Source organism: Amphiura filiformis, chromosome 3 (genome assembly GCF_039555335.1).
Source record: "Amphiura filiformis chromosome 3, Afil_fr2py, whole genome shotgun sequence".
NCBI classification, from domain to species: Eukaryota; Metazoa; Echinodermata; class Ophiuroidea; order Amphilepidida; family Amphiuridae; genus Amphiura; species Amphiura filiformis.
The window spans coordinates 60,238,411-60,264,350 of NC_092630.1; the positions used below are offsets into that span (position 1 = coordinate 60,238,411).

General features: G+C 35.6%; 1 protein-coding gene across 2 annotated transcripts in view; it reads right to left on the reverse strand.

The window, feature by feature from the left end:
• Nucleotides 1-25,940, reverse strand: part of LOC140148866 (uncharacterized) — a 180,775-nt gene that overhangs the window by 69,153 nt on the left and 85,682 nt on the right. For both annotated transcript variants that reach the window (XM_072170952.1, XM_072170953.1), the window contains exon 8: nucleotides 4,013-4,127. In XM_072170952.1, coding sequence (XP_072027053.1) covers nucleotides 4,013-4,127 — 115 coding nt within the window. The remainder of the gene's footprint in view (nucleotides 1-4,012; nucleotides 4,128-25,940) is intronic.

Consider the following 25,940-nt stretch of genomic DNA (forward strand, 5'->3'; position numbering starts at 1 on the left):
CTCAAACTTGGTGGGTGGGTGCAGCTTGGTATGAGGAAGAACAAGTTTATATTGGTTAGTGGGTCAAGGTCACCCAAGGTCATCCAGGGTCAAATTAGTAAAAACTGTTTTTCTCGGAGACTGGGGTCGACGTTCCTCAAACTTGACGGTGGGTGAGTCTTGACCGGGACAGAACAAGTTTGTATTGGTTAGTGGGTCAAGGTCACCAGAGGTCATCTAGGGGTCAAATTAGTAAAAACTGTCATATGGGCATGAAACTTGGTGGGTAGGTGCATCTTGACCTACGACAGAACAAGTTTGTATTTATTAGTGGGTCAAGGTCACCCAGGGGTCATCTGAGGTCAAATTAGTAAAAACTGTTTTCCTCCTAATTTCTCGGAGACCAGGGGTAGCACGTTCCTCAAACTTGGTGGATGGGTGCATCTGGACCTCAGACAGAACAAGTTTGTTTCAGTTAGTGGGCCAAGATCACCCGAGGTCATCCAGGGGTCATCCAAGGTCAAATTACTAAAAACTGTCATATGGGCACGAAAAGTGGTGGGTACAGTCAACATTTAGAGCCAAATTTTGGAAGGCCATTTCAAGGTCACAAGGGGTCATCTGAGGTTAAATTAGTAAAAACTGTCCTATGGGCATAAAACTTGGTGAGTACAGTCACCATCAGCCAGGTAATCGCAACAGCCGAGAACCGCCAAATACGGGTAACCGCCTAGTTATTATTAATATATCAAAAATACCACACACTTGTTATCTTCAGTAGATGCACAAGATATCTGTATTTGGGGGAGTACTTCTGCAGACCTGCCAACCTACCGAAGTCAGAATGAGGGACATTGAGATCAAAACCTTGTATATGTACACAAACCAGGTACCGACAAATTCAAAGACTTGAGCTGTGCAATACTTTCAGAATTCAGAGAAGGTTTTACAGGTCTGAATTTATCACAATAGACTAAAGAGAATGTTATAGCATATTTTAAAGTGACATTTTCATCATTTTCTGCTGTTCTTTCATTAAAATTTACCATCGCTGAAATTTTCAGAAAACAGGTCTGTCCCTCATTTTCACTTTGGTAAACCCAAAATGAGGGACAGTTGGCAGGTCTGCTTCTGGGCCTTACTTCCAGTATACAGCAGTAGCATACAATACAAATTGGATTCTAAATAGGACCAACAATTACATAAGGTGTTTGCCATCTTCAATAGGCAGCAGTTACATTAGATTGGTCATATTTTAGAGTACTTTGAGCCAACTTAGAGTGGTTATCTTTGGAGAGTACTTTGAGCCAAGGGTTGTAACTACTTTTCAGCATGTAGCAGCAACATGTATGCTATCAAAGGGATTAATAATACCTGATACATGGCTCATCTTCACAATATAGTACCGTATATACAGATTATATACAATGTGCTACTTTTGGTTATTACTTTGGGCCAAAATTACAATTACATTCAGCACAGAACCCTGTTATCTTCAGTAAATAGCAAGACTAGGAAGCTACTGTTTTTGAATAGTACTTTAAGTCAAGTTTGAATCTACCTTCAGTAGAGTTAATATTCAGTATTTCCTGTTTTAGGAGATCAACATGTATTGCTTGAAATCTTGTAATCAAAATGTGTTATTTGCAATCGGCATTAGACATCAGATACATGCTCTATTTGGAAAGATCTGACATAGAAAGCTGTTACTTTTAGAAGATACTGCATTGCCATACAATGTACTATTCCAGTTGAAATCCATACACCCCATATGGAAGACATGACCTTAATCTCCCACAAAAGGAGTGTAAATTTTAAAATGGGGTTACCTAATGACTCCATTTGAAATCTACACCTGCTGTGTGGAAGATTAAGGTGATGTCTTCCATAGGGAATGTACAGATATCAACTAGAATAGCCCGATAAGCCACACCCCCTCATAGATTAGGTTGCTCCATATGAAAACATCATAATCTGATGTTTTATCGTACAATGATCTGTTCTATCTTAGGTCTCCTACTTTACAAATAGTCAATTTGAAGAGCTCATTTCCATTAGTGTGAATCCACTTCTTGCTGTATACATAGCCATATAATGTTACAAATTATACATTTGTTGTGTGTTACATGTCCTATTCCTAGTCACACACTGTATGTTCTATATTTGATGACTTATTGTTTTAAGCTTTTTATGTTAGCTTTCTCAATTTGATTGTAAACTATTCTTAGACTAATGTGTTATTTTTCTTACTGTAGTGCCATTATTTTTAAACAAAATAACCTCTTTTATTGTGTGATTTTAGATGGCAGGTATTACCATGCAAATATTGGAAAATATGAACTTAAGCAAACTACAGGGTTCCAGTACCTTAAAGCCTTTCAATTCAAGGACTTTTCAAGGACTTATCCAGGTCCAAAAGCATGATTTTCAAGGACTTACAATACAAAAATCATGATGTGGCTCTCTATGCGTATTAACGGAAGTGACAGCTCCCTCCACTCCCCAAATTTTGTCAAAATTAAACTTAAGGTAAAATTCCAATTTTCAAGGACTTTTAAGGACCTTGTGCAAATTTCCAGGACTTTCAAGGCCTTGAAAGGGTGTTTTCAAATTCAAGGACTTTCAAGGACTCTCAAGGACAACGGGAACCCTGAAACTAAATGTAAAATACAATGAATCTTATGTATATGCAATTGCGCTACATTAATATCTGTGGCTTTTTTATGGAAAATTTCCATTATGGTAATGCATCATAAAATATTGATTTATGCACTTTGCCCTGATAAATATATGTAAAACATATACAGAGCATTGTTTCGTTCCAAGAAATCGCTTCTTATCCTTGGCATATCCTATTCATAATAAGATAATTCAAGATTCTTCCTTCAATTACCATTTTATGTAAGCGCTAATTAATGCCATTACCATCTGCTGAGTTGTCTCTAATTGCCCAATTTTCATCTTCATTAGTCTTCTTTGCATAATTATTGCATTGCATGTTACATTTGTAATTTAAATTATAATGATTTGTTATGTTATTATCATTGAATTTGCATAAAGATATAGCTATATGTCAAGTATGAACGGGTATGGGGATGGGGGAATATGTGTGTATGAAATGAGCTATTTATTGAAGCTTTTTAATTTAACTAATTATGCAATATTTGATGACAGGTATAACAATACATATTATAGAAAACTATTAACTTTGCTGAAGTTTTAGGACAAAATTACGCAAACCAAATGCAAAATATAATGGGCCGTTCCATTTAAAATCCACACTACCCCTGTGGAAGATTTTGGGAATATCTTCCACATGGGGAGTATGAATTTCAAATGGTATAAGCACATTTTTGAAACTCGCCCTCCCTCTGTGGAAGATTCAGGTCGAATCTTTCTAAGAGGGTGTATGAAATTCAAATAGAGCTGTCTAATGTGTTAATTCTATTTGAAATTCATACTCCTCTGTGGAATATATTTCAAAAAATTTCAACAGGGGTAGTGTGGATTTTAAATGGAATAGCCCAATGAAAGAAAAGATTGGTATCATATGGAAATACTCTGTCCGATTTGCCTCATAAAACTATCGATCAGTATACTTTGCCCTGATAAATCTGTATAAAACATGTCCAGGGCATTGTTTTATTCCAAGAAACCTGAATCCATTCTGCAATAAATGAGAACAGTCCTAACCAGATAAATTCTAGAATATATAAGGAAATTTGATTTTTATTTATTTACAAAGTTGTGAGGAATCTTTTATTGGATGTGACAAACAATATTCAAACTTGCATTTTCCGTGTTTGCAACATAACAGCCGTAGATGCTACTATTGTGAAAGTGGATATCTTCCCGCAATTAATTTTTCACGCTTCATCATTTTGAACTTCATCGCTTATTTATAAATTTAAGCTTTAAGATTAACACACACACAAATATATTCAAGCATTAAAATCTAGTTTTCTTTCTTGGGAGCGTGAAAATAAAATGCAGCACGAAAATGTCCACTTTTACCGTCCTTGCGAGTACATACCTCTTGCCGAAGCTAATGCAGCAGATACATCATCCACATCGCGGATCGGCATGTCAGCCCCGCTGAGATTTATCGCAAAATCCCACACACCCATACGTAGTAACTCTTCAAAACACTGTAAAGAAACAAACATGATAAACGACTTGATTTGATGATGTTCAGGAAATTGAATAAAACAAGCAAAGAGAACGTTTGTGATGAGGTATTCAAGTTGAAATCTGTACACCCCCTGTAAAAGACATGAACTTAATCTCCCACACAGGGGTGTAGATTTCAAATGGAGTCCCCAATTTGGGTAAGTCCATTTGAAATCCACACTCCTGTGTGGAAGATTAAGGTCATGTCTTCCATAGGGGGTGTATGGATTTCAATTGAATAGCGCAATGTTATCGCCGCAAAACAAGCCAGAGTTTTGTAAAATTGAGCTAAGTTTATTGTTTAGAGCAAAAAGTAAATGCTCATTATCTCAAGAACTGCATTCCAAATTTTTATGGGGATTTCATCAAAATCATAGTTTGTAATATATGCAAAAAAATTCAATCAACAATTGATTTGAACCTACAAGAGCCTTTTGGCCTCGATTACATCACGCCATATTTTGAATGCGCTATTTATCAAGCTTTTTAAATCACTGTTACACATCAGATAGGCATGTAAGACAGGCGGTCAAGGACCAACTGGACATCAATCAAAAGACCTGTCATGATTTATGAGACTTTGATGTGATTGTCCACCACACAAAATAGCATGATGTAAAAGCATTTAGAGTGATTGTCCACTTCTTGACAGTTTGAGATGCATAACCAAGTCAACACTGCTAGTATAGTTAGTGTTTGATTTCTTGTGTGTGTGTGCATTTGTTAAGACTACGAACGAGGACGTACCCCTGAAAAATACGGGGAAAAATAGCTTGATGACCATGGCTCATATGCCAGCTATGGGTATGGTCAGGTTTCAGTTGGGTAGTAAACAGTCATGAAACAGTCACGGTTAATTTGGAGCTCAGCTTTGGGTCCTCAGTTAAATGGCAAAAAAAAGTAGTTAATCATTTGCAGGGCTTAACAAGTATGGGGTTCGTGTGCAAAACTCAGCCAATTATTCATGATGAATAGAATTCCAAATCTGGCAAATTTTGTTGGTAATTTTATTCATGCACATTCAAGTTTGAACATCCTAAAACAACTGAAAATATGCCAAAAATATTTTTGCAAGTCTGGGTTTGAAAAAATGGCCCCCTTTTTGTACAACAAGAGGTACCCAAAAGGTAAGCCCCCACCCCTGGAGAAAGATTGTCACTAAGGCTCAAACAGGTAGAAAGATTCTCTTAATCTCAGACCTTACATTAAGATAGCCTGAAGATTCAATAAACCTCCTTTAAATAACAGAGGAAGTTACGAGTGACAACCTCGTTGTCACATTATCCCTACCTGCCACACATTTTCAACCATATGAAATATGCAGACTAAATAAATCTGCAACTTACATGTCATTTTAACCTTTCACTTCTAAATGGTTTATGAACATAACCACAGAATTCAATGTGACATAGAATAACCATCACATTTAAACTACCCAACACCCACATTCTACTTCAAATCCTTCACAAAACTGTGATGATAAAAGATATGACAAAAATATGACAAAACCGCAGCAACCTTAACAAAACATTTATTAATAAATCTATAATCTGACTGTCGCCTTGACTGGAGATACGCATGGCTATTGCGATGTAAAGTCTTTTCACCACCCGGGAATTTCTTGTCACTACCGAGAGATCTAGTTTAAGATTCTATTTAAAAGGGTGATGAAATTGTCAACTTCTTTGACAAAGTGGATGAGTGTTTTGCAATTCAACGACTAGTTTACCGTACCTATTAGCGTTTGTTTGCTTTCTATCTCTGCAACTCTGACATGTTGTCAGTTGTTTACATACGTTATACTCCTCTGTCGTCTTTCTAATTCAAGTGAACTTCAATTATATTAACGATATTGTTTTGAGACCAAAAACCGAGTCAAATATGCAGATGAAACCAAACAAAAGTATGAGAGGTGGAGGAACAAGCATGAGAGGTGAAGGTAGTGTAACCGTATCTATGATAAACATGAGCCGACTCAAAAACTTTATTTATTGGAGAGTGGAGACATTTGTTAAAATTGCTTTTAAAGGAACATTCAGTGATCCCAGTGAAAGTGTAAAACAATAAAATTGTGTATAAATTGCTTTAAGGTTAAATACAATTGATTTTCAAAGCTTGATTCCAGAGGGGCGCAAGTTAATAATGGAAACAGCCATGCAGAAAAGAATGAACTCACACGTACAATAGTGTATCAATCTGAACTAGGGCCACGGACAAACCGCGGCTCGTAAGTCATCCTATATGTTGCAGGGATAGGGAGGGGGCGACCATGATAGGACCATATGGGGGGGGGTTGATTGTGGGCAGTCGTTTTCGGCAATTTTCATTTGGATTTTCTAAATTTTCAATTTTTAAAATTATCCTGGATGATATCTGTCGTGAAATAAATCAATGCTTCTATAGGCTATAATAGGCCTAGTAGGCCTATTTATACCCTGATTATGCAATATATAGGCCTACAACAATAACTACAACAACAATAACAAAACCAACAACCAATATTTTGTTATTACGGTACTAATTTGTAAAAATAGGGGCCTATATTCATAGGCCGCGCCTATTAGACTAGTATAGGCCTAAAAATTCAATGAATTATATAATGAAAAAAAAACGGGCAAAACAATCAATCGCTGCAGTCAGAAAGAAAGAAAGAAACGAACAAGAAAAAAGAAAGAAGTGAGAGAAAAATAAAATAAACTAAATGGAATGGACCACATCAGGACTCGAACACGTACCAAAGTTTCCCAGCTCAAAACTATAGCATTATATAGTCCAGCGTGAGTCCAACGCGCTAACCGATTGAGCTTAACTGAGAGACATATAGAAATGATTGATCTCAAACTGACTATTATGAAATAGTGTATAACAGGCTCTTATGATAAACAAGCTCAATACCGCTGTAAATGTCGGAGGTATCGATGGTGAAAAACCTTGTTTTTTGCAAAAGTAGCTTAAATTTGGAGTGAAATTCAAATGGTAAAGTAAGCGACAGACATTTGAGAAATAATGTAGGCAGTTAGAAATCAAAATTAACGTTCCACAATCCAGATATCGATAATGTAACATAACAATTTAATCGGTACTGTATTTGGTTCTTCCCCATGGCAACATTATTTCTTTGGTCAATTTGTAGTACAATACATAAAAGGAGAAAACAATCACTCGGCGTGGTTTTATACGGAGCGAACATTTGAAAAAAACTGCATGGAACGCGTTTTTGATCTTGTGAACATGGTGCGTAAAAATGATTTAAACGAAGGATTTTCAAACGGATTCTAAAAATTTGTATAAACACACAAAAATAATGTAAAGATACATCCATGCACCAACATTTGACTCACTGCGATATTTGATTGCTGAGAAAACGCGGTTTTAGAGAACAACTTTATACGTCTTTTATACATTTTTTATACGTTTCTTAACATCCTTCAACATTGTAGGATAAGTAGCAACAGAACAGAACCATCATGCTACTTGTTAATTGACTCCCACATGCAAATGTTTTGTCATTAGTCAGTTTCTGATGCTCTGGGCTGATTGGTAATAATGATTAGTCTCCTCCAACTTTGTGGTAATTACCAGGTTTAGCTACAAGGTAGATGCATAAAATAGAGTAATTGTCATGGGTTAAAGCCTAGCCGGTAGACAGGATTTAATGGCAGATGGTGTGGGACTTCCAAAAAAACTTTTATTACATTAACAATATTGTTTTGATACCTAAAACTGAGTCAAATATGCAAATCAAACAAAATGCTTTAAGAATGAGAGAGTTGCAGGAACAAGTATTCGTATAATAAACAAGAGCCAAATGAAAAACTTTTTTATTGGAAATATTTGTTAAAATGGCGTTTAACCATGGCTTTAATAATATAACAAAATTTGTTATGCAATTAGCTTCTGTATAGAAGCATCTGCATATTCCACACCTAAAATGCTATAGGAAAATAATCCACCACAAAATAATTTTCCTACATTCCTAATCAAGCAGCAAGTACAAAACTCTTCATGAAAATAATCCACCACAAAAAAAAAATCCTTACAACTCAACAGCTACCATATCTTGGGCAACATATGACTTTATGGACTTAAGATGCCATTACTGACAGTATGATGAAGGTAAATTGGGAAGAAATTGGAGTAAAACTGGTTAAACGGGCATTTTTAGAAAGCAGACAAGATTAGTCTCCTCCGGGGTGTAATAAACCTCCTGTTGCTGAGGAATAATTAGATTGTATTCTGTACAGCTGCAAGGAAGTACGAGATGGGTGGCTTAAAGTATCGTTGTCCTCGGCATTTTTTAACATCCTCCGACATCGTAGGATAGGTAGATATAGAACAGACCCATATGATGCTTGTTAATTTGACTCCCACATGCAAATGTTTTGTCATTAGTCAGTTTCTGATGCTCTGGGCTGATTGGTAATAATGATTAGTCTCCTCCAACTTTGTGGTAATTACCAGGTTTAGCTAAAAGGTAGATGTACAAAATAGAGTAATTGTCATGGGTTAAAGCCTAGCCGGTAGACAGGATTTAATTGCAGATGGTGTGGGACTTCAAATATGTGGACTTTTTAAAGAGGCGGGCTTGCATCTACATATTGGATTTACTCCTCCCCAATAAAGTAGGGGACATTTCCAATTAAATTAGTTTCATGGGGGGTACAAATTTCACTTACATTTCTCCTATTCCTTTCAAAAAAATATTGATTAGTTTTACTCACTGCCAGTTTCATTATTGATGGAGACGGAGGGGTCAGCTCCATAACAAGTAATGGATCTTTAGGGTTGTTCCCTAAGTCCTACTCTGAAATAGTTTAATCAAGACAGTGGACCCTATGAGAATATTTCTTCCACTGTTCCACATTAAGACATACTTGGCAACATTTTCACAAATAAAAGTGACCTTTTGATGGATAGACGTATGCCCCTGGATTATGGCCATGCAAAAAACATGTCTGGAATATTTAGCCTATGTGGACAAGTAACTCCAAAGTCCATTCAATTTACTGCATCACAATCACGTAGCGCTCCGCATCCACTTCTTAGCTCTCTCATTATTTTGTCATTATTCTGTTTCAGATGCTTCAGGGTGATTAATAATGATCTCCCTTCTGAAACTTAATGGCAATATCTCGGGCCTGTGATTTAATTATTTGACATCATCAAGTCCAAGCACTCTTACACAAATTACATCACAATAATTGTGACTCTTAAAGACAAAAAGTAACAGACTCTCTATCTCTTTAATTTGAAATCATTCTATATATTCAACGCTACATAATTTGTGAATACCAATTACACCATGTTATTTTTGTTAGCATACCCTAACAGTACATGATTACAGTGGCTCGACACAAAACATTCCTTAATGCTTTTGAAATCTTCAACAAGCAATAATTTCTGAAAACAAAATACGCTAAGTGAGCACTATAATAGGAGCCTACAAAACAAATTGAAACAGATGGAATTTCTGTCTACTGTACTTAATTTGTACAAACACACATAGAATAACATTTACTGCCTGTGGAACAACTTAGTTCTTTTCTATAAATAGTAAAAACAATTCTACTGTGGTTGTTATTGTCCTATGAAATTGCAATTTTGTTTGTGTAACTATGCGAGTATAGTGCAATTTATTCTTCAGAAAATCCCAAAATCTCAACCAGAATTCCTTCTGGATACAAGTGAATTCTGTCAATATTTTAATTTTAAAAACTTTCCCGACATACTTGATTCTGTAATATACCAAGTGGCTGCAATATGAATTGATATATACATTTGAATCTATAGTAAATATTAAACCTAAATTTACATTTTCCCCGATGAAATGACTAAATAATGGGATTTTTATCAAATTCACAGAATAATTTGGCACAAAAATTGTTCTACAGTATCTAAGAAACTTCTACTTCCATATAAATATACTTTCATTAACAAGTATAGCTGTAATGATTATCCTTGCTCAAGTTTGAGGAACCTGATACCTGTTGAGAGATAAGTTGAGAGTAACGTTATGTTGGATTTCACAGTGGCAGATTCGAATCGTGTGGGCTAACCTAATCCCATGGAGTGTATTCACACGGTCACACACCTATAAGGGTGATTTGTCCATACGCTGACGACACAACCATGTAAACACACTGATTCAAATCTGCCACTGCGAAATCCAATATGGCGTTACTCTCAACTTGAGACGAGACAAACTATAGCCGTCTATTCTTCTCTCACGTTTTGATCAAGTAGTATTAAATACACTTGTTGAGTGGACAACCTATATCTATTTCGAAAACAAGGGAGGATAAATTTTGTAGAACTGCATGCCTGAAATGAGCCCAAAATAGGATGATTTTGCAAGATTTTTCAGAAAACCTAGGGGCCTGCAGCCCACAAAACCAAAGCCCATTGATATCAGATATTTAGTTGTTTGTAGTATGATGAGCTATCATTTCATAGAATTGTTGACTAGTGTTTCAACAAGCATGAAACATTACAAGACAAAAAAAAGTTGTTGTCTTAGACATTTAAGTCCCACTTTTTTTTCTGGTCTTCACAGTCAAATTGTCAGATTTTTCCTCTGACAACTAACAAAAACAAAAAAGTTACAGGAACATGGAAAAAAAACTTGTGCACTAAAATGAAAATTGTAAAAGGTATGTAGGGGAGAGCGGGGAGTGTTCGCCCTATTTTTTTCTGACCAGCCTAGCGATGTCAATTTTAAGGTTAGGGATGACCTGATTAGCCCATGTGAAAGCCCTATGTCTTAGCTATATACGGCCACAATCCCAGAACTATAGGCCTTGCAATAGCAACAGGATAGAGCAAACAAAAAAATTTTGCAAAGATTTATGTGGTGCATGCATACAAGTAAGCCTTTGTGTAAGAAGAAATCACTACCTCTCCAATATCTCTAAGGTTAAGTGTGCAGCCTTCCACTATGATCTGTGGGGTGACTTGGGGCTCGGGCCCCCACGTTTACACCAAAAACATGAAAAATCACTCTATTTTCGGGAACATTTCGGTCACTCGGCCCTGGATTTTCCCAGCCACCGAGAGTTGAAAGTTTGTGATTGTTCACCAGAGATAAGAGTTAACAATTGCATTTGTCTGAATTTATTAGGGATACACAACTGAGTATTACCCCTTCCAATGCGGCAGATCTCACATCTGGATACATTAATTGCAACAATTGCTACATCCAGCCATGTAATTTACTGCAGGCTGCGAAATTGGGTTGCACAGTAATAAAAAAAAATCAAAACTTGTTCTTTTCTTCGTAAATAATATTGAATTTTCTTACTGGATGAAGCTAACCCCCACTTGAGACATGTGTATTTAAAAAAAACACTATACACCCACAGATAAAATTTCACTTAAATATATTTCCAAACTTTAGTTTCCAATCATGAATACAAACTAACCCATTTAAATTGATGGCATAAAATTGCACAAAATGTTAAATAATTACATTGCACGTTTGTAACCTTTTCCGATGGCATTGCAGATATGACAGAATGATGAAGTTGCAACCTAAAACCACAAAGGGCCATTCCAGTTGGCATCCATACACCTCCTATGGAAGACATGACCTTAATCTCCCACACAGGGGGTGTAGATTTCAAATGGAGTGACCCATTTAGGTAACCCCATTTGCAATTCACACTCCCTGTGTGGGAGGTTAAGGTTATGTCTTCCAGTGGGGGTGTATAGATTTCAACTGGAATAGCCCCCATATATTGAAATGTGATCAGAATGAGTACAACTCTTCCCTGTTTATTGAAATGTACAAACTTGGGGATCCATATTTATTCAAGAACAACATCCGCTCTACATACATGCAGGTATGCCAGCCACAGGAGGAAGGCCTTATTATTAATATATATATATTGGGGCAATGTAAAGCAGACTTTTATTCCTACCCATGATGCAAGTTCATAATGCAATAAACCAGGATTTAGAGATTTTATCAATTAATTCATTGATATTTTCTGGTAGCTCGTCGTTTACCCACTATAATTTGCTGGATGCTACAGCAGAAATTCAGGTATTGGGCCTGAAGTTAGTTTATAGACAATGTTGAATAATTACATAGACCAAGGCTTCTAGGAGGTCTGGTTCTGGGAGTTAACTTTTGCCCCTCTGCATTTGTGCTCTCAGGTCCCTTCTCAGGCAATTTGCTCTGTTATCCCCCCCAAATTTGCACAAGTATACAAAACATCGCTTTTTTGGTCAAAAAGGTCAAAATTTGGGGAAGAAAGTCCACTTTTCACAACATTGCCCCCGGAAAAAGTCCACTTTTTCAAAATCAACACCCCCCCAAAAAAAAATCCTGGCTACGGGCCTGCTCTCTCCTCGTCAGCGAGCCCGACACAAGCTTTTGTAATTCTGCAAAGAACCTGGGATGGGAAGAGTTTCAAAATATTTCTTTCAGGGTGATGCTAGGTATGACATCCTACTTGGCAAGTCATAACATTGTCTGTCAGTGTGCTACGTCTCTATTGAGATCAGGAAGAGATACAACCAGAGCGCTCTGAGATACAACATTGTTATGAATTTGAAATAAAAAAAATTCAAAACTTGCAAAGAATTAATTTAACAAATCATATCTTTATGATTGCCATTCTAAGCCAGGAATGGCACTGAAAGTGATGTAAATCATCAACCTTTTTTTAACAAGTAACTGCATAGTTTGTGTGTGCTAGTTGTTCAAAATTGACAATTACTGTGACAAAAACTGCAACAACAAAATCTAAAAGAAATTATTTATAAACCTTTTCCCCCCAACTTTTTCAACCTAATTTGACAATCAAATGGTGACAAGAGCTCAAACCCTGTCATATCAACTGTTCAGTGCCAGAAGTGGGTAAGTGCAATAGCTGCCATGTGTAAATGCCATGTGTAGATGAGTACAATATACTGTGTGTAAGTTGACAAATGTTCACAGGGCAGCTATTACACCTACCCACTTCTGGCACTGAGAAGTCAATATACATGTATGCTTTAAATGTGCCACCAGTTTCTGATGATCAATCTCTCTAGTATATCCCTCCTTTAGTTTAGTATCCAACACAGCCATTTATCATCTCAATTATTCTCTCACATGCTCTAATAACTTATCAGTGGATTCTTACCAACAATTTACTCAGGAAATGCATTCTTCCTTTGTTATAGGTTTCCATATTATCTATTTTACTATCATTATCTATCTCCAAAGTATAACTCCCCCTTTCCCGGATATTCAGGTTTCCACATGTCTTACCCAACTCATTAGCAACTTCAATGCTTTATCAACCAAAGACTAAAAAGAAAGCTGGCGACATAATACTGTCAGTATCAGAACCTAATTCTGGATCTCACTCCCCGTGGACTATTATTATCTTTGAGGACAAACTTAAGACATTGAGACTGCAATTTTGAATAATTTCCTAAACTGAACTGTTAAACTGGATCTGATATTATATAGTTATATTATATAGTTTTTTTGTGTGTATTTTTATGTTACTCTTATGCAATGGTTTGTATGTTAATTAATCTATGATATCCTCTGTGGGAAAGACCCACTTGTTGATTATGCCACAATTGACATCATAGTCATCATCATTGGCATTACATCCACATTATTATCATCATATCAACTATCATCATCACAGCAAACATCATCAATAATATCATAATTTTTTGCTCCAAATGCTTTTTAAGGTAACTTAATTACAAAGTGTTGCTTCTTTGAAATCAACCAAGATAAGTGAGATTACCTGTGTACCACCTGTGAACTCCGGTAGTGCAGTGGTATAACTCTTGACTGGTAATTGTGAGGTCCGGGGTTCAAACCTTGCTGAGTCCTGATTTCTTTGCTCTCTCAATTTATTATGTCAGTTTGCCGGAACTTCATAGAGTCATATAAAATCAACCAAAATAAGTGAGATTACCTGTGTACTACCTGTGAACTCAGGTAGTCCAGAGGTAGAACTCTCGATAGGTAATTGTGAGGTCCGGGGTTCAAACCCTGATCTCTCAATTTGTTAGTTTGCCCGAGCTTCATAAAGTCATTTAAAATAAAGATAACACACTATGCATTGAATATACAGTTTGTCATGTGTACAACTTATACCCAATTTCCTAAGAAAAAACCTATAAAGCAATTTAAATGTTCTTTAAAAAAAAAGACATTTGATTAAAAAAAGCATGAACATTTTGACAGTTTTATTAAAAACAAAACTTCCACTTGACTCATTTCTATCAGTCATCAACCTACCCAATTTAATTTTACCTGTAGTACTCGCTATTAGTTTGATGGGTTTCCTAGCTCCTCAGCTCAACAAAACTTGTCACCGTTTTTGATTAAAAAATACATAAATAAAAGCAACAACCTAAAACAAATTGTCTACAAGTAAAACTATTTTTAATCAAATCTTCACAAAAAGCCCTTTGGTGAAGCTTGAAGTCATCAGTACAAGCACATTCCAAATTTACAACTTATTTACCGCCATCTTAAGTGTCAGCGGTATGCATTAGAAGCAACTCTATTAATGGGAATTTTTATATTCATACAGAATAGGGGTATAGTGTTTTTGTGACATTTAGAATTTATTAGATTGGAAGACTAGAATCAATTGAATACCTAAGTAGAAGATGGGCCCAACTCCACCATTTTACAAAAAATGACCCAACATTTTATTGCTAGCAGACAGTTCTTCCTTGTATGTGAAAGAAGGACTCAAATCCATAGTCTTCCAAGTACATCTAATCATAGTTTTGGAGTTGGGCCTTTTTTCCACAAATATTTGAAATATTATGTTATGGAGATGGAGTTGGGCTCTTCTTCCTCTTAGGTATTCAATTCGCAATAATGGAGCAGGTTCTTTTTTGGCCCAGGATTTGACAAGTGTGTGTCATTTTCACAAAAACTTTAAGACCTGGTCTAACTATGGAGGTTATACTTAGGGAGGGGTCTTTTCTTTTCCTCCTTTAAATAATAGCAAAGACAAAAATTAAATTGCAGTCATCTAATATTAAGCTACATGTACATGTATTTGCTCTTCTAACAGATTCTACAAAAATAAGGAATAGGTATGTAAATACCAAAATGTTCCTAATCTCCATATCTAACTAATCTAACTAATCTCCATAGTTAAAACCCGGTCTAAACTTGTTTTGCGCATATGGACCTACATGTTTCAAAAACAAAACCATAATCATTCAATATCTCATTAATAAGGTGTTTGCTTGTTTTAATTAATGTGATTTTTTCCAAAAGTGGAAATATATCTGTGAAATGCTAAAAATGGGTATTGCAGAAAATTTGAAGATGTAAAATCCATTAATGGGGAAGTATTATTTTACCATCCATTTGACATAAAAGGATGTTTGATGAAAAAGAAAAGTTGGAACCTGATTTTTGTTGAGTAAATCATTATGGTTACCCACTATAGTTTTGAGTAGAGGAAATGGGAGTCTAACGAAATGTTCAATACCTAAAAATAGCTTATTAGAGAAAGAGTTAATGCCACAAACGATTCCTCATATCACATGCGAAGTATTTTGTACAACTAATATGAATACAGAGAGAAAAAAAATCATATCTATTGCCAGTGTACATTTATCATCTTTACTTTGCATGTTTTCTATGGTGTTTCATAGGAGAGAATAATATATCTTACAAAATTATTTATTTCTTTGTCTGCAATTGATTGGAGGCGCACACACACAGAAAAATAATAAAGGGATTTATAACACATGACTTATATCCACCAAGTTGATCTCAAGGTGCTCTTGTGAAAAGCAATGCAGCTATAACACAACAAGGTGAACCGGGTAAGACGAGACGGGAATACAGAAAGAGGTCCAATTGTACCGGAGTACCGGGGGATAATCAAAACCGGGCCGCAGTATGACCACATTGCGAACCTGTCCTCCCATACAGATGACACATATGGAAATACCAACTGATTACCCGTTTTATCTTATTTTCCGCAACAGTGAATGCGCCAGTTAGAATGAATGTCTTAGGTTTCAACTATTCGTTTTCCACTCTTCCTCAAGATAAGAAAGTAGCTAGTTTGATGAATATGACAAGAAAAAATTTTGAATGTTGCACATTGAATTTTAAAATCTCTTACTGTTTCTGCATAGTTTTTTTATACAATTGAAATACTATGTAAATCTATGTCACTGGAATGTTCCTCTTCAGGGTGCACTCTACTATGAATAATGTAATGTTATGAAGGGATGGTGGTGGTGCCAAGATTTTGTGTGTGTGGGGGGGGGGGGGACGGAAAAATTCCTAAAATTGGGCGATTTTGGCCAAAAATAGTGGGATTTTGTCCTCAGTGGGGGACAAAGACAGAGGCAAAGAAAGTTTTGGGGAAAATTCCCCTTGCCCCTTACTCCATCCCCACCACTGTGAAGGGAGTATACTAGAATACTTTGTTTTAACTACAGAAATATTGAGAGTTTTTCTCAGGTGTATGTGTGTGCAGTGTTTTTCACTTCTATTACCGATTTGTACAACATAATCCTATTGAACAATATATCCCAGGGGCACGGATCATGAATAAGGGGTATAATCCATGTATAAAGATTTATTAATATGTAAAAGGGTTCTTATGATCGTGCAATGCACAAAGCTAACACAAATGAAGATAACATAATGAAATATTGAAAACGAAATGGATTCTTTTATTGTATTACACATTATCTAATGGTGATTATTGTCTGACTCGCACATCATATCTTTAATAACGTGTGACCCAATTAAATGAAACAACAAGAACTTAAAAGCTAGTCTGCGTTTATCATCAAAATGTGACAAACAGGCTCTAGTTAAAATTGAAAACTTTGCTGAAAATCATCTCGTAACTCAAAAATAACTTTGATGTCATTGTTGTTCTCATTTTGCTTGATGCAGTTAAATTATATAGGCCTATCCCATGCATAATATGAATAGTTCTTAAACTTAACCCATTTTGTACACAAAGTATAGGGACATTTAATACTATTGTGATACCTTTAGGGCTCGGATAGCAACATTTGAACAGTACTTTTTGTGGGACATGATAGCACATCAGACACATCAAATTGCATTCTGAAAACGAAGAATATCCTTCTGATATCAAATATCAAATTTTTAATAATTTGCCATAAAAATTGTATTATATTGCGAATTTCAAAAATCAAAATTATTTGATATCAGAAGGACATTCGTTGTATTAAGGATGCAATTTGATGCATGTCCCACAAAAAATACTGTGCACACATTGCTATCCAATCCCTTAAGGGTGGATGATGCTATGTGCATATTTAAAGGAGAATCTATCATCACATTAGCTTTCATATGTTGGATAAACAATTTTCAAAATACTTTACACTCCACTACTCAAAATATCAGGATCAGAAAGGATCAGAAACTGATAATCGTGATTTTTAATTCATTCTTTTCTGTTCTCATGTTGCTGAGGAAAGTGTTTTTCGGTGTCATGGGACTTCAGTACTCGGCAGTGCCAAGTGTTCTGTTGCCTACCAATTATTGAATGAAATTACAATCATCCGATTAACAATTTTACTTCTATTTTTGATAAAATATTAATAAATAAGTCTGATGCTTTAATTTTGTGAGTAGTGGAAAATGTGGAAAATTTTAAAAGTTACCTGAGAGTGTAATGAAGAATTTAAGAAATTTGTTTAAAATTTGTTGGCAAATTTGAGCTATTCTGTGACAACATCGAGCTGAAATTCAATTTTAAATGTTACAGGGAGAGAGTATTATGTGTTATATCCATTTTATCACTGATTTGATACATTTAACCTTTCAAATCATGTACTTGATAAATAATATGTGATGATCGATGAAGATGTCTCATTTTTAAAGCGTAATCGCATGTTTCCGGTAGCACACACTACTTCAAATGTTGTACCAACACTTTTTTTAGTATCACGTCACATTTTTGGTCTTTTAAACACATCTCAACAACCAAGCAAACATTTGTGATACAGCACATCAAAGGGGGACTTTGCAAGAGCAGTCAATTTTGATTTCAGTATTTCTTCTTTGAAAGCATTTTTCAAGCTTTAAAATGACACTTCATTTGCTAAAATCGTTCAAGGCATTCATATTTTATAAGTGAAAAAGCATCCCAAATTCGCATTATTTTCCTTATTTTTTCTATTTTAATCTATATCTTGACAAGCACTTTTCCGCATAGTCCCCTCTTTTAATCTGCTACATCACATTTGTGAGTCAGTGGTTGACAGCTCCTCTCAATATTTACATTCTATAATAATCTATCAGACTTGTCTTAAACCCATCCTTTAAATTTAAACAACCCCTGCATGCATCTTCACAATGACTTAGAATGCTGCAACGAATTATGAACAGGCGATTAAACACTGCTAATGACTTTGTACTGACGTAGACATGTGCCTGACCGGCGATTAGAGTTCGTTGTGGTCACACATCGTCTTACCGTATACGCTGGAATGGCTGCAGTGAGGAGTTCTAGTCTATATGTAATTGGCTATTCCAGTTGAAATCCTTACATGGAAGACATGACCTTAATCTTCCACACCATGCAAATTTAAAAATTGGTGATACCTGAATGGGTGACTACATTGGAAATATACACCCCCAGTGTGGCAGATTAAGGTCATGTCTTCCATACGGGGTGTATGGATTTCTACTATAATAGCGCAATGAGATCTGATTTGCTTGGGCCAATGTTGGTTAAATTGAGTTATCACATCACCATTATTGCTCAAAGGCTTTGCAATGTTGAAAACACTATCTCTAGTATGTGGTTGACTGGTTGTGATATACTAAATTTAAAATTGCCTGTTTTCTTGAGTTTCTTATTGGTTTTTCCTCCTTGTTTTTGCTTACACCCAATTGCAAAGTTCTTACACTGAGATGAGTTGATCAAATCTTATTGGTCATGCCAACACCACTACACAACACATGAAGGGTCCAGATGCAAAAAACAATATATACAAGCTGTATCAAAATAATTGGTACTCATCAGTTTTTATTTATGAGCCTGACACATCTAAATTCAACATAAGATCCAAATAATTTGTAGATTAATTGTAAAACATGTCATAAACTATACATTCTGGACATTTCAAGAATATCCAATGTTGTAAGAGGCAGGCTTTTCAATGAACATGACAATTGATGGGTACCAATTATTTTGATACACCCTGTACACTGGATTTTTTAAAAAAGTAGGGTGTGAATTAAAAGCTAGTATTGTGTTGGTGGCACAAAAAGTTATAAAATGGCATATCTTGCCTTTTGCATCTCAACTCTTCATCTTATAGCAGAGATATTTTGGAAATATCTTTCTGGTATTTGTTTGAACATTTGTCTGTTTCTTTCATTTTGTAAATACTGATATTAGTAATAACATCTAATTTGGCATCTTTGGTCAAACTAAATCTCTTACTTCTTTTCTTCATATTCATTTGCACATAGTGATTTGCCATCATACTAAGTGTATAAAATGTCATGAGTCATTAGTCCCTTAATTGGTAACTGTTAATTTGCTTTCTTAATTGACCATTAAAACAAACTAATCGGTACGAAATCAAAAGAGAAAACCATAGCAACTCCATCACTGCATTTACATAAATCATGTATTCATGTGCCATTACACCGGCATAATCTTTATGAGTTACACCGCGCCGATATAATCTTTATGAGTAAATTATGATGAAGAATTAAAAGTGCTTGATCCGACTGATAGCCTCATCCCCACTTTTACCCCATCAAAATACAAATTTGGGTTAAGGCAGGCATTTTTGGGTAATTTTGTACCCGGGTAACCGACACATTTTTCTGGCAGGTCATCGGGTACCTGAAATTGCAACAACAAAAATGGTAGTTACCATGCTGGAAGTCACACGTACGTTTCTATGGGCCACTATGATACATATGTTTGCTCCTACAATCTTAATTGCTAGAGCGATATAATTCAAAACTTGGAATAACAATGTTTGGGTGATGGGCTTCAATGTGAGGATATGAAAAAACACAGAAGTGTTCCAATCAGACCTAGTAATGCACCTGTTATGTAAGTCCCCTTATAGCAACATCAACAGTTTGCCGCTCAACTAACAAAAATGCATTACAAACTATCCATTCTCTTTTCTCCTACAAAATTTTGTAAAGTGCAATTTTCTTCAAAATAGTTTTAATTTCGTAGCCATTTTGTTACTGTTAAGTTTTGCAAATGGTAAAGTATGTTAAACACTAAGTACTTCCAAATTTCATGATAAAAACCCTGCATTTGACGTGGTAATGGTGCCATCATGTCTTCAGTTTAATAGTGACTGCCTGTTTTCATCAGAGCATAACTGCACCAAATGTCATTTCGGGGTTTCCCGCAAACAAATCCCAAGCGCACAAGAAAAATCAAGACAGCAAAAGACGATCGCTAAAAATAATGTTACAAGATTTGTCTATGGCATAGAATGATACATTGCCTCTCATTTATTTTTTAAACTAAAGTAGGGACTATGGATTCTTTCTACATGGCACAGTGACCAATTATTGTGTTAGGGATGAAATTTGGCACTTGTCCATTGCAAGAGAAAATAAAATGGTTGTATGTTTTTAATTTTTCAATGAAAGTTCTCCATTTAAAAAAACTACAACATTTTCTAAAAAACAGGGGGGATAAAATATTGCTCACAGGTACTTTTTTAATTACATGACGTAACAACAAGTATTAACAAACGTAACAATAATGACTTCCTGATAATAAGTAATTTTGTAAGTTCATGTTCTAATTAGTATTTTTGCACATATTTCGACAATTTTAATTCTCTTAAATACAGGAAGCAAGAAACTTAAGTACAGGAATGTTGCTCTCAAATGAAATTTGTTCTAATTATATGCAAGTAATCAAAAGCAAAATAATATCAAAAGGGACACTTTTATAAATTATTCATAACCTCATTAATAAACGCGATGCGTGCGATCCAATCATATTTTATTATCTGTGAAAACGCTTGAACGCAAATCGAGGTCATTAATATCTCACAATTGACCGCAAAATGCGTAATTGTTCCAATGTCGCACACAATTGACTTCTCGTCGCCGTGTTAGACAGCGTCCAACGAACTGCTTGCGCTGGCAGCTGGCTGCGTATTTGGATTGCGGCGCTACCATATTTGCACAGATTCTGATACGCGCTTTTGTTATTGGTCGTTTTGTTTTAGCCTGATCGATTTTGGGAAAGGGAAGATGTAAGAATTGTTTATTTTTACAAACTTTTTTGAGGAAAATTTTGTGTTATTTTGTAAAGTTAAAAGATCAAAGTGAGCGGTTATGAATGAGGTTAATAACTTTGCATCGGTTATATATCGGGCATTGTGAAAAATCTAAACATTTTGCTTTGGACCTCGGAATATCGGGATATTCCTCGGTTCCAAAGGCAAAATGTTTAGATTTTTCACAATGCCCTCCAAATAACCGATGCGCAGTTATTAACCTCTAAGTAATGAGGTAAATTGACAGCCCCCACAATCCCATTTTGAAGATTACAAAATAATCATATTATGCTGTGCACTTTCATAGATTTACCCTTTTAATTTTAAATCAACAAGTTTTCAAACAAATTTTGAAATACAAAAAAACAATGATCTCAAATAGAGGAAATATCACTCTCAATCATCTTTTTTTTATAAATATGAATGCAATAAAAAACTAACAAATAACAAATCTAAAAATTAATTGACAAGGTAGGTTTATATTTCTAATTTCTAAAGACTATAAATAGTCATAATTATATTCTGTATCTTTCAGTTTCTGTCAACAAGTTCTTAATTATTGTCAACAAGTTCTTAATTAGTAAGCAAATCAAGAAAACCATATACAGGATATTCTTCAACATTGTTTCAATGAAAGCAATCAAAAATTAACAACAAAAGAAAAATTCTTACCCCTGGAGTTTACTTATTGATTAATTAATGAAATAATACACTTCTTCCAGTTTTAAGTGAGTACAACACACATATTCTGTTTCATAGGATTTAAGCTTTTTGAAATTAATCTCAAATTTCTCAAACACAGGAAAAAAGGATATCAAATACAGGAAATATTGCTCAACAATTATTTTTAATTATATGAAATCGATCTAAAACAGACGACAAGAGGGAAGATTTTATAGATTAATTAAAGAGCTATGTTCAAATCATTTCTTTTTAAGACTATGATTATATATTCTATTATATTTTCTAAGAGATTTGCTGGTTTCAATTTAATCTCACCAAGTTGTCAAATACAAGAATCACAGTTTTCAAGTACTATAAAACGAGATACTTTCAGTTTCACACCATTCATTTTTTGTGATTTGAACTGTTCAGGACAGTTTGACGGTTTCTTGTAGTAGTCGCTATTACAAACAGTTACATGTTAACACCATTTTTTCATTTGTGGTTCCGAAATTAGCCGCTAAAAGCGCAAAATTAAAAACCTCTGAAAATATCCCGCTACTATATCCAGTACAGGAAATATTGTTTTTCAGTCCCATTTTAAATCAATCACAAGTTAAATCAATCAAAAACTAACCACAAAGAAAATCATATTGATTAATCAATGTGATAAACTGACATGTCATATTAAGACTTAATTTTGATGAAACAAATGGAGCATAAATTTATACAAATTTGTCAGAAAGACTATTTATATAAGAACTTTTTGATCTGTTGGCTTGTATACTCAAAACTGTGTTTCTTAAGGTTAGCCGAGAGTTTTTCATGCGCTTGATTTCAGAGGGGCGTAAGTTCATAACAGAAACAGCCATGCAGAAAATGAACAAGCATACCGGGACGTAGGCCTACTTACAATAGAATATCGATCCACGGTCAAGACATGAAAAGGCTATGAAACTTGGCTTAGCTCGTGCCGGAGCTCGGATGCGGGGGGGCACAAGCCGTTTTCGCAATTTTCACAAGGATTTTATAAATTTTAAAATTGATTGGGGCACTTCGTCAAGCTACGCCCTGGAAAATGTGTTGATTTTGAATTTATAGCCTTGATATCTTTGATGAAATCAATGCTGCTATTCCCTGATTACAATGTAAGGGTAGGCAACAACAACAATATCAAAAAGCAATTATTTGTAAATCGAATTTGGGATGAAAATCAACAAGACAGACTTAGCAGGCCTACAAATTTCTGAATTATATAAAGTGAAAAACAATCAATCACGATTCACTGCACTCAGCGAATCAATCAAATAAAACTAAAAAGAAAGGAGCAAGAAAGAATAAAGAAATAGTGAAAAGAGAAAGAAAGAGAGAAAGAAAATGAGCGAAAAAGAAAGAAAGAAAGAAAGAAATGAAAAAAAAAAAGAAAAGAAAAAAGAAAGGGAGAAAGAAAAGAGGAAAGAAAGGAAGAAAAAATGAGAAAAGAGAAAAAAAAAAAAAAATTCAGCCACACGGAGACTCGAACCCACAAAAATAGTTCATATTAGATTCCCAGTCCAACGCTCTATCCACTCGCCATAGATCAGCTTACGCAATTGACTGTTCTCAAAGCGGATGATATAACTATAATTGGATGCAATTACATGATTACAATCGCGTCCGCATTATGGCTCTTAGAATAAACACGCATGTCCGCGCTGAAATTTTGAACGAACTGATGGAGGAAAACCTCGTTTTTTGCAAAACTAGCTTCAATTTGGAATGAAAATCAAATGGAATAGCAATTGGCAGAATGTTGAGAAATAATGTAGGTATTCAGATGTCTAAATTAACGTCCCGTAATCAAGATATCGATAATTTCACAAACCAGCTTTTTCTCAAGCAAATTCTCCAAAATTTTTCCCCAAAAGCGGGCTTTTAAAATTTAATCGGTACTGTATTTGGTTCTTCCCCATGGCAACATTATTTCTTTGATCGATTTGTAATACAATACTGAAAAGAAGAAAACAATCGCTCGGTGTAGATTTATCACGGAGCGCACATTTGAAAAAACCTCATGGAACGTGTTTTGATCTTGTGAACATGGTGGGTAAAAATGCTTTAAACGAAGGATTTTCAAATTTATTCTAATAATTTGTATATAACACACACAAAAATGTTAAGCTACATCCAATGCACCAACATTTCACTCGCTACGATATTTGATTACTGAGAAAACTCTGTTTTAGAGAACAACTTTATACGTCTTTTATCGTTTTTTATACGTCTCTTTGTGTAACCTTAAGTTGCCCTTAACCATGTTAACCTCACACGAATGGTTTAGGTAAATGTGTCCTGTGTTTTACCCACTCCCACCCTGTCCAACTAAAACGAGCCCCAAATGTGAAAATTTTTGTGGGATTTGGTGGGAAAGGATTGGGCTATTCTTGTTGAAATCCATAAACCTCCTATGGAAGACATGCCTTTAGTCTTCCACACAGGCAGTGTGAATTTTAAATAGGACTACCTAAATGGGTGACTCCATTTAAAATCTACCCCACCCCCCTCTTAAAGGTCATGTCTTCCATAGGGGGTATGTATTCTAACTGGAATAGCGCATTAATTGAATACATAGTTTGCACGTGCATTGATGTGCAAACGCTAAACACACGAGCCCACTGTTTGGTTTGCATCTATGGCAAAATATGCCCAGCATCTACTGGGAATAGATGATGTTATTGTTTATCAAAACATGAGGGACCTAACAGGGCAATAGATTTCCCACACCGGGGAGTTCGTGAATGATATACCCACATCAATGTGGTCTTTCTGAAATCTAGATCAATGCATGGACTTGCATTGTACACAGAGGCTCCGGAAGATTTTAAATATGGAGGGGGAGGAGGCAATGATACCTGGCCAAAGTTATTGCTGGGGGGCAATGGTACTTTCCCCATAGCCACCAAATTTATTGGCGTGCTCCGGTTCCGGAGCCACTGGTAAGCTTTGGTACTTTCTTTGGTGCATAAATTTCACCAAGCGCAAGTGTGTAATTTTTGGTAAAAAATTAGTCCGTCCGTAAATTCATTTCATACAGCATGTAACTGAAGTGCAATTTAAGTGTTACATTACACAGGTCACACAGTAGAAGTCATTCTAGACGGACACTGCTTTTATGCAATCACCGCACAGTGCATTATCATCGTACACACACGTATAGATAAATGTAGGGATTTATAATGCGCAACTTATATCCACCAAGTGCTCTCAGGCCCAGGTCTCAGGCGCTGTTGCGAAGTGTAATGCAGCTATAACACAACAAGGAGAACCGGATACGACAGGACGTGAATGTGGGAAGAGGTCCAATCTTAGATGCAATGCAGTGGAGTACCCCGTTGATGGGTATCAATGCGGCTCACCTCTCTCGTGTGGCTACCACCAACTATCATTGAATTCCTTGTTAACATTCTGTGTGTGACGCTCCCACCATAGATAACCTTGATTTTCTAATCTTAGACAAATTAATAATGCATAAGCTACGTAACAGGTTAACGCTTTTGATATACGTGCTTGTGACTCCATTCGAGTTCTTCGTTCAGTCATGTTAAACAATGCCTACTTCAGTTCATGATAAGTGTAAATTTTTGCTCTATAGTGTGTCTCGTTGCAAGTTCAAAGTAACGCCATGTTAGATTTCGCAGTGGCAGATTCGAATAAGTGTTTACCCGGTTGCATCGCCAGCATACGGAAATTGCCTGCATGGAATTAGGTTAGCGCACACGATTCGACTCTGCCCCTGCGAAATCCAACATCGGCTTGGAGATGAGACAGGAGGTAAAGCTTTCATTTGAATTCAGATCCAAAAGTGGCATACCTTTTGTAAATGGGAT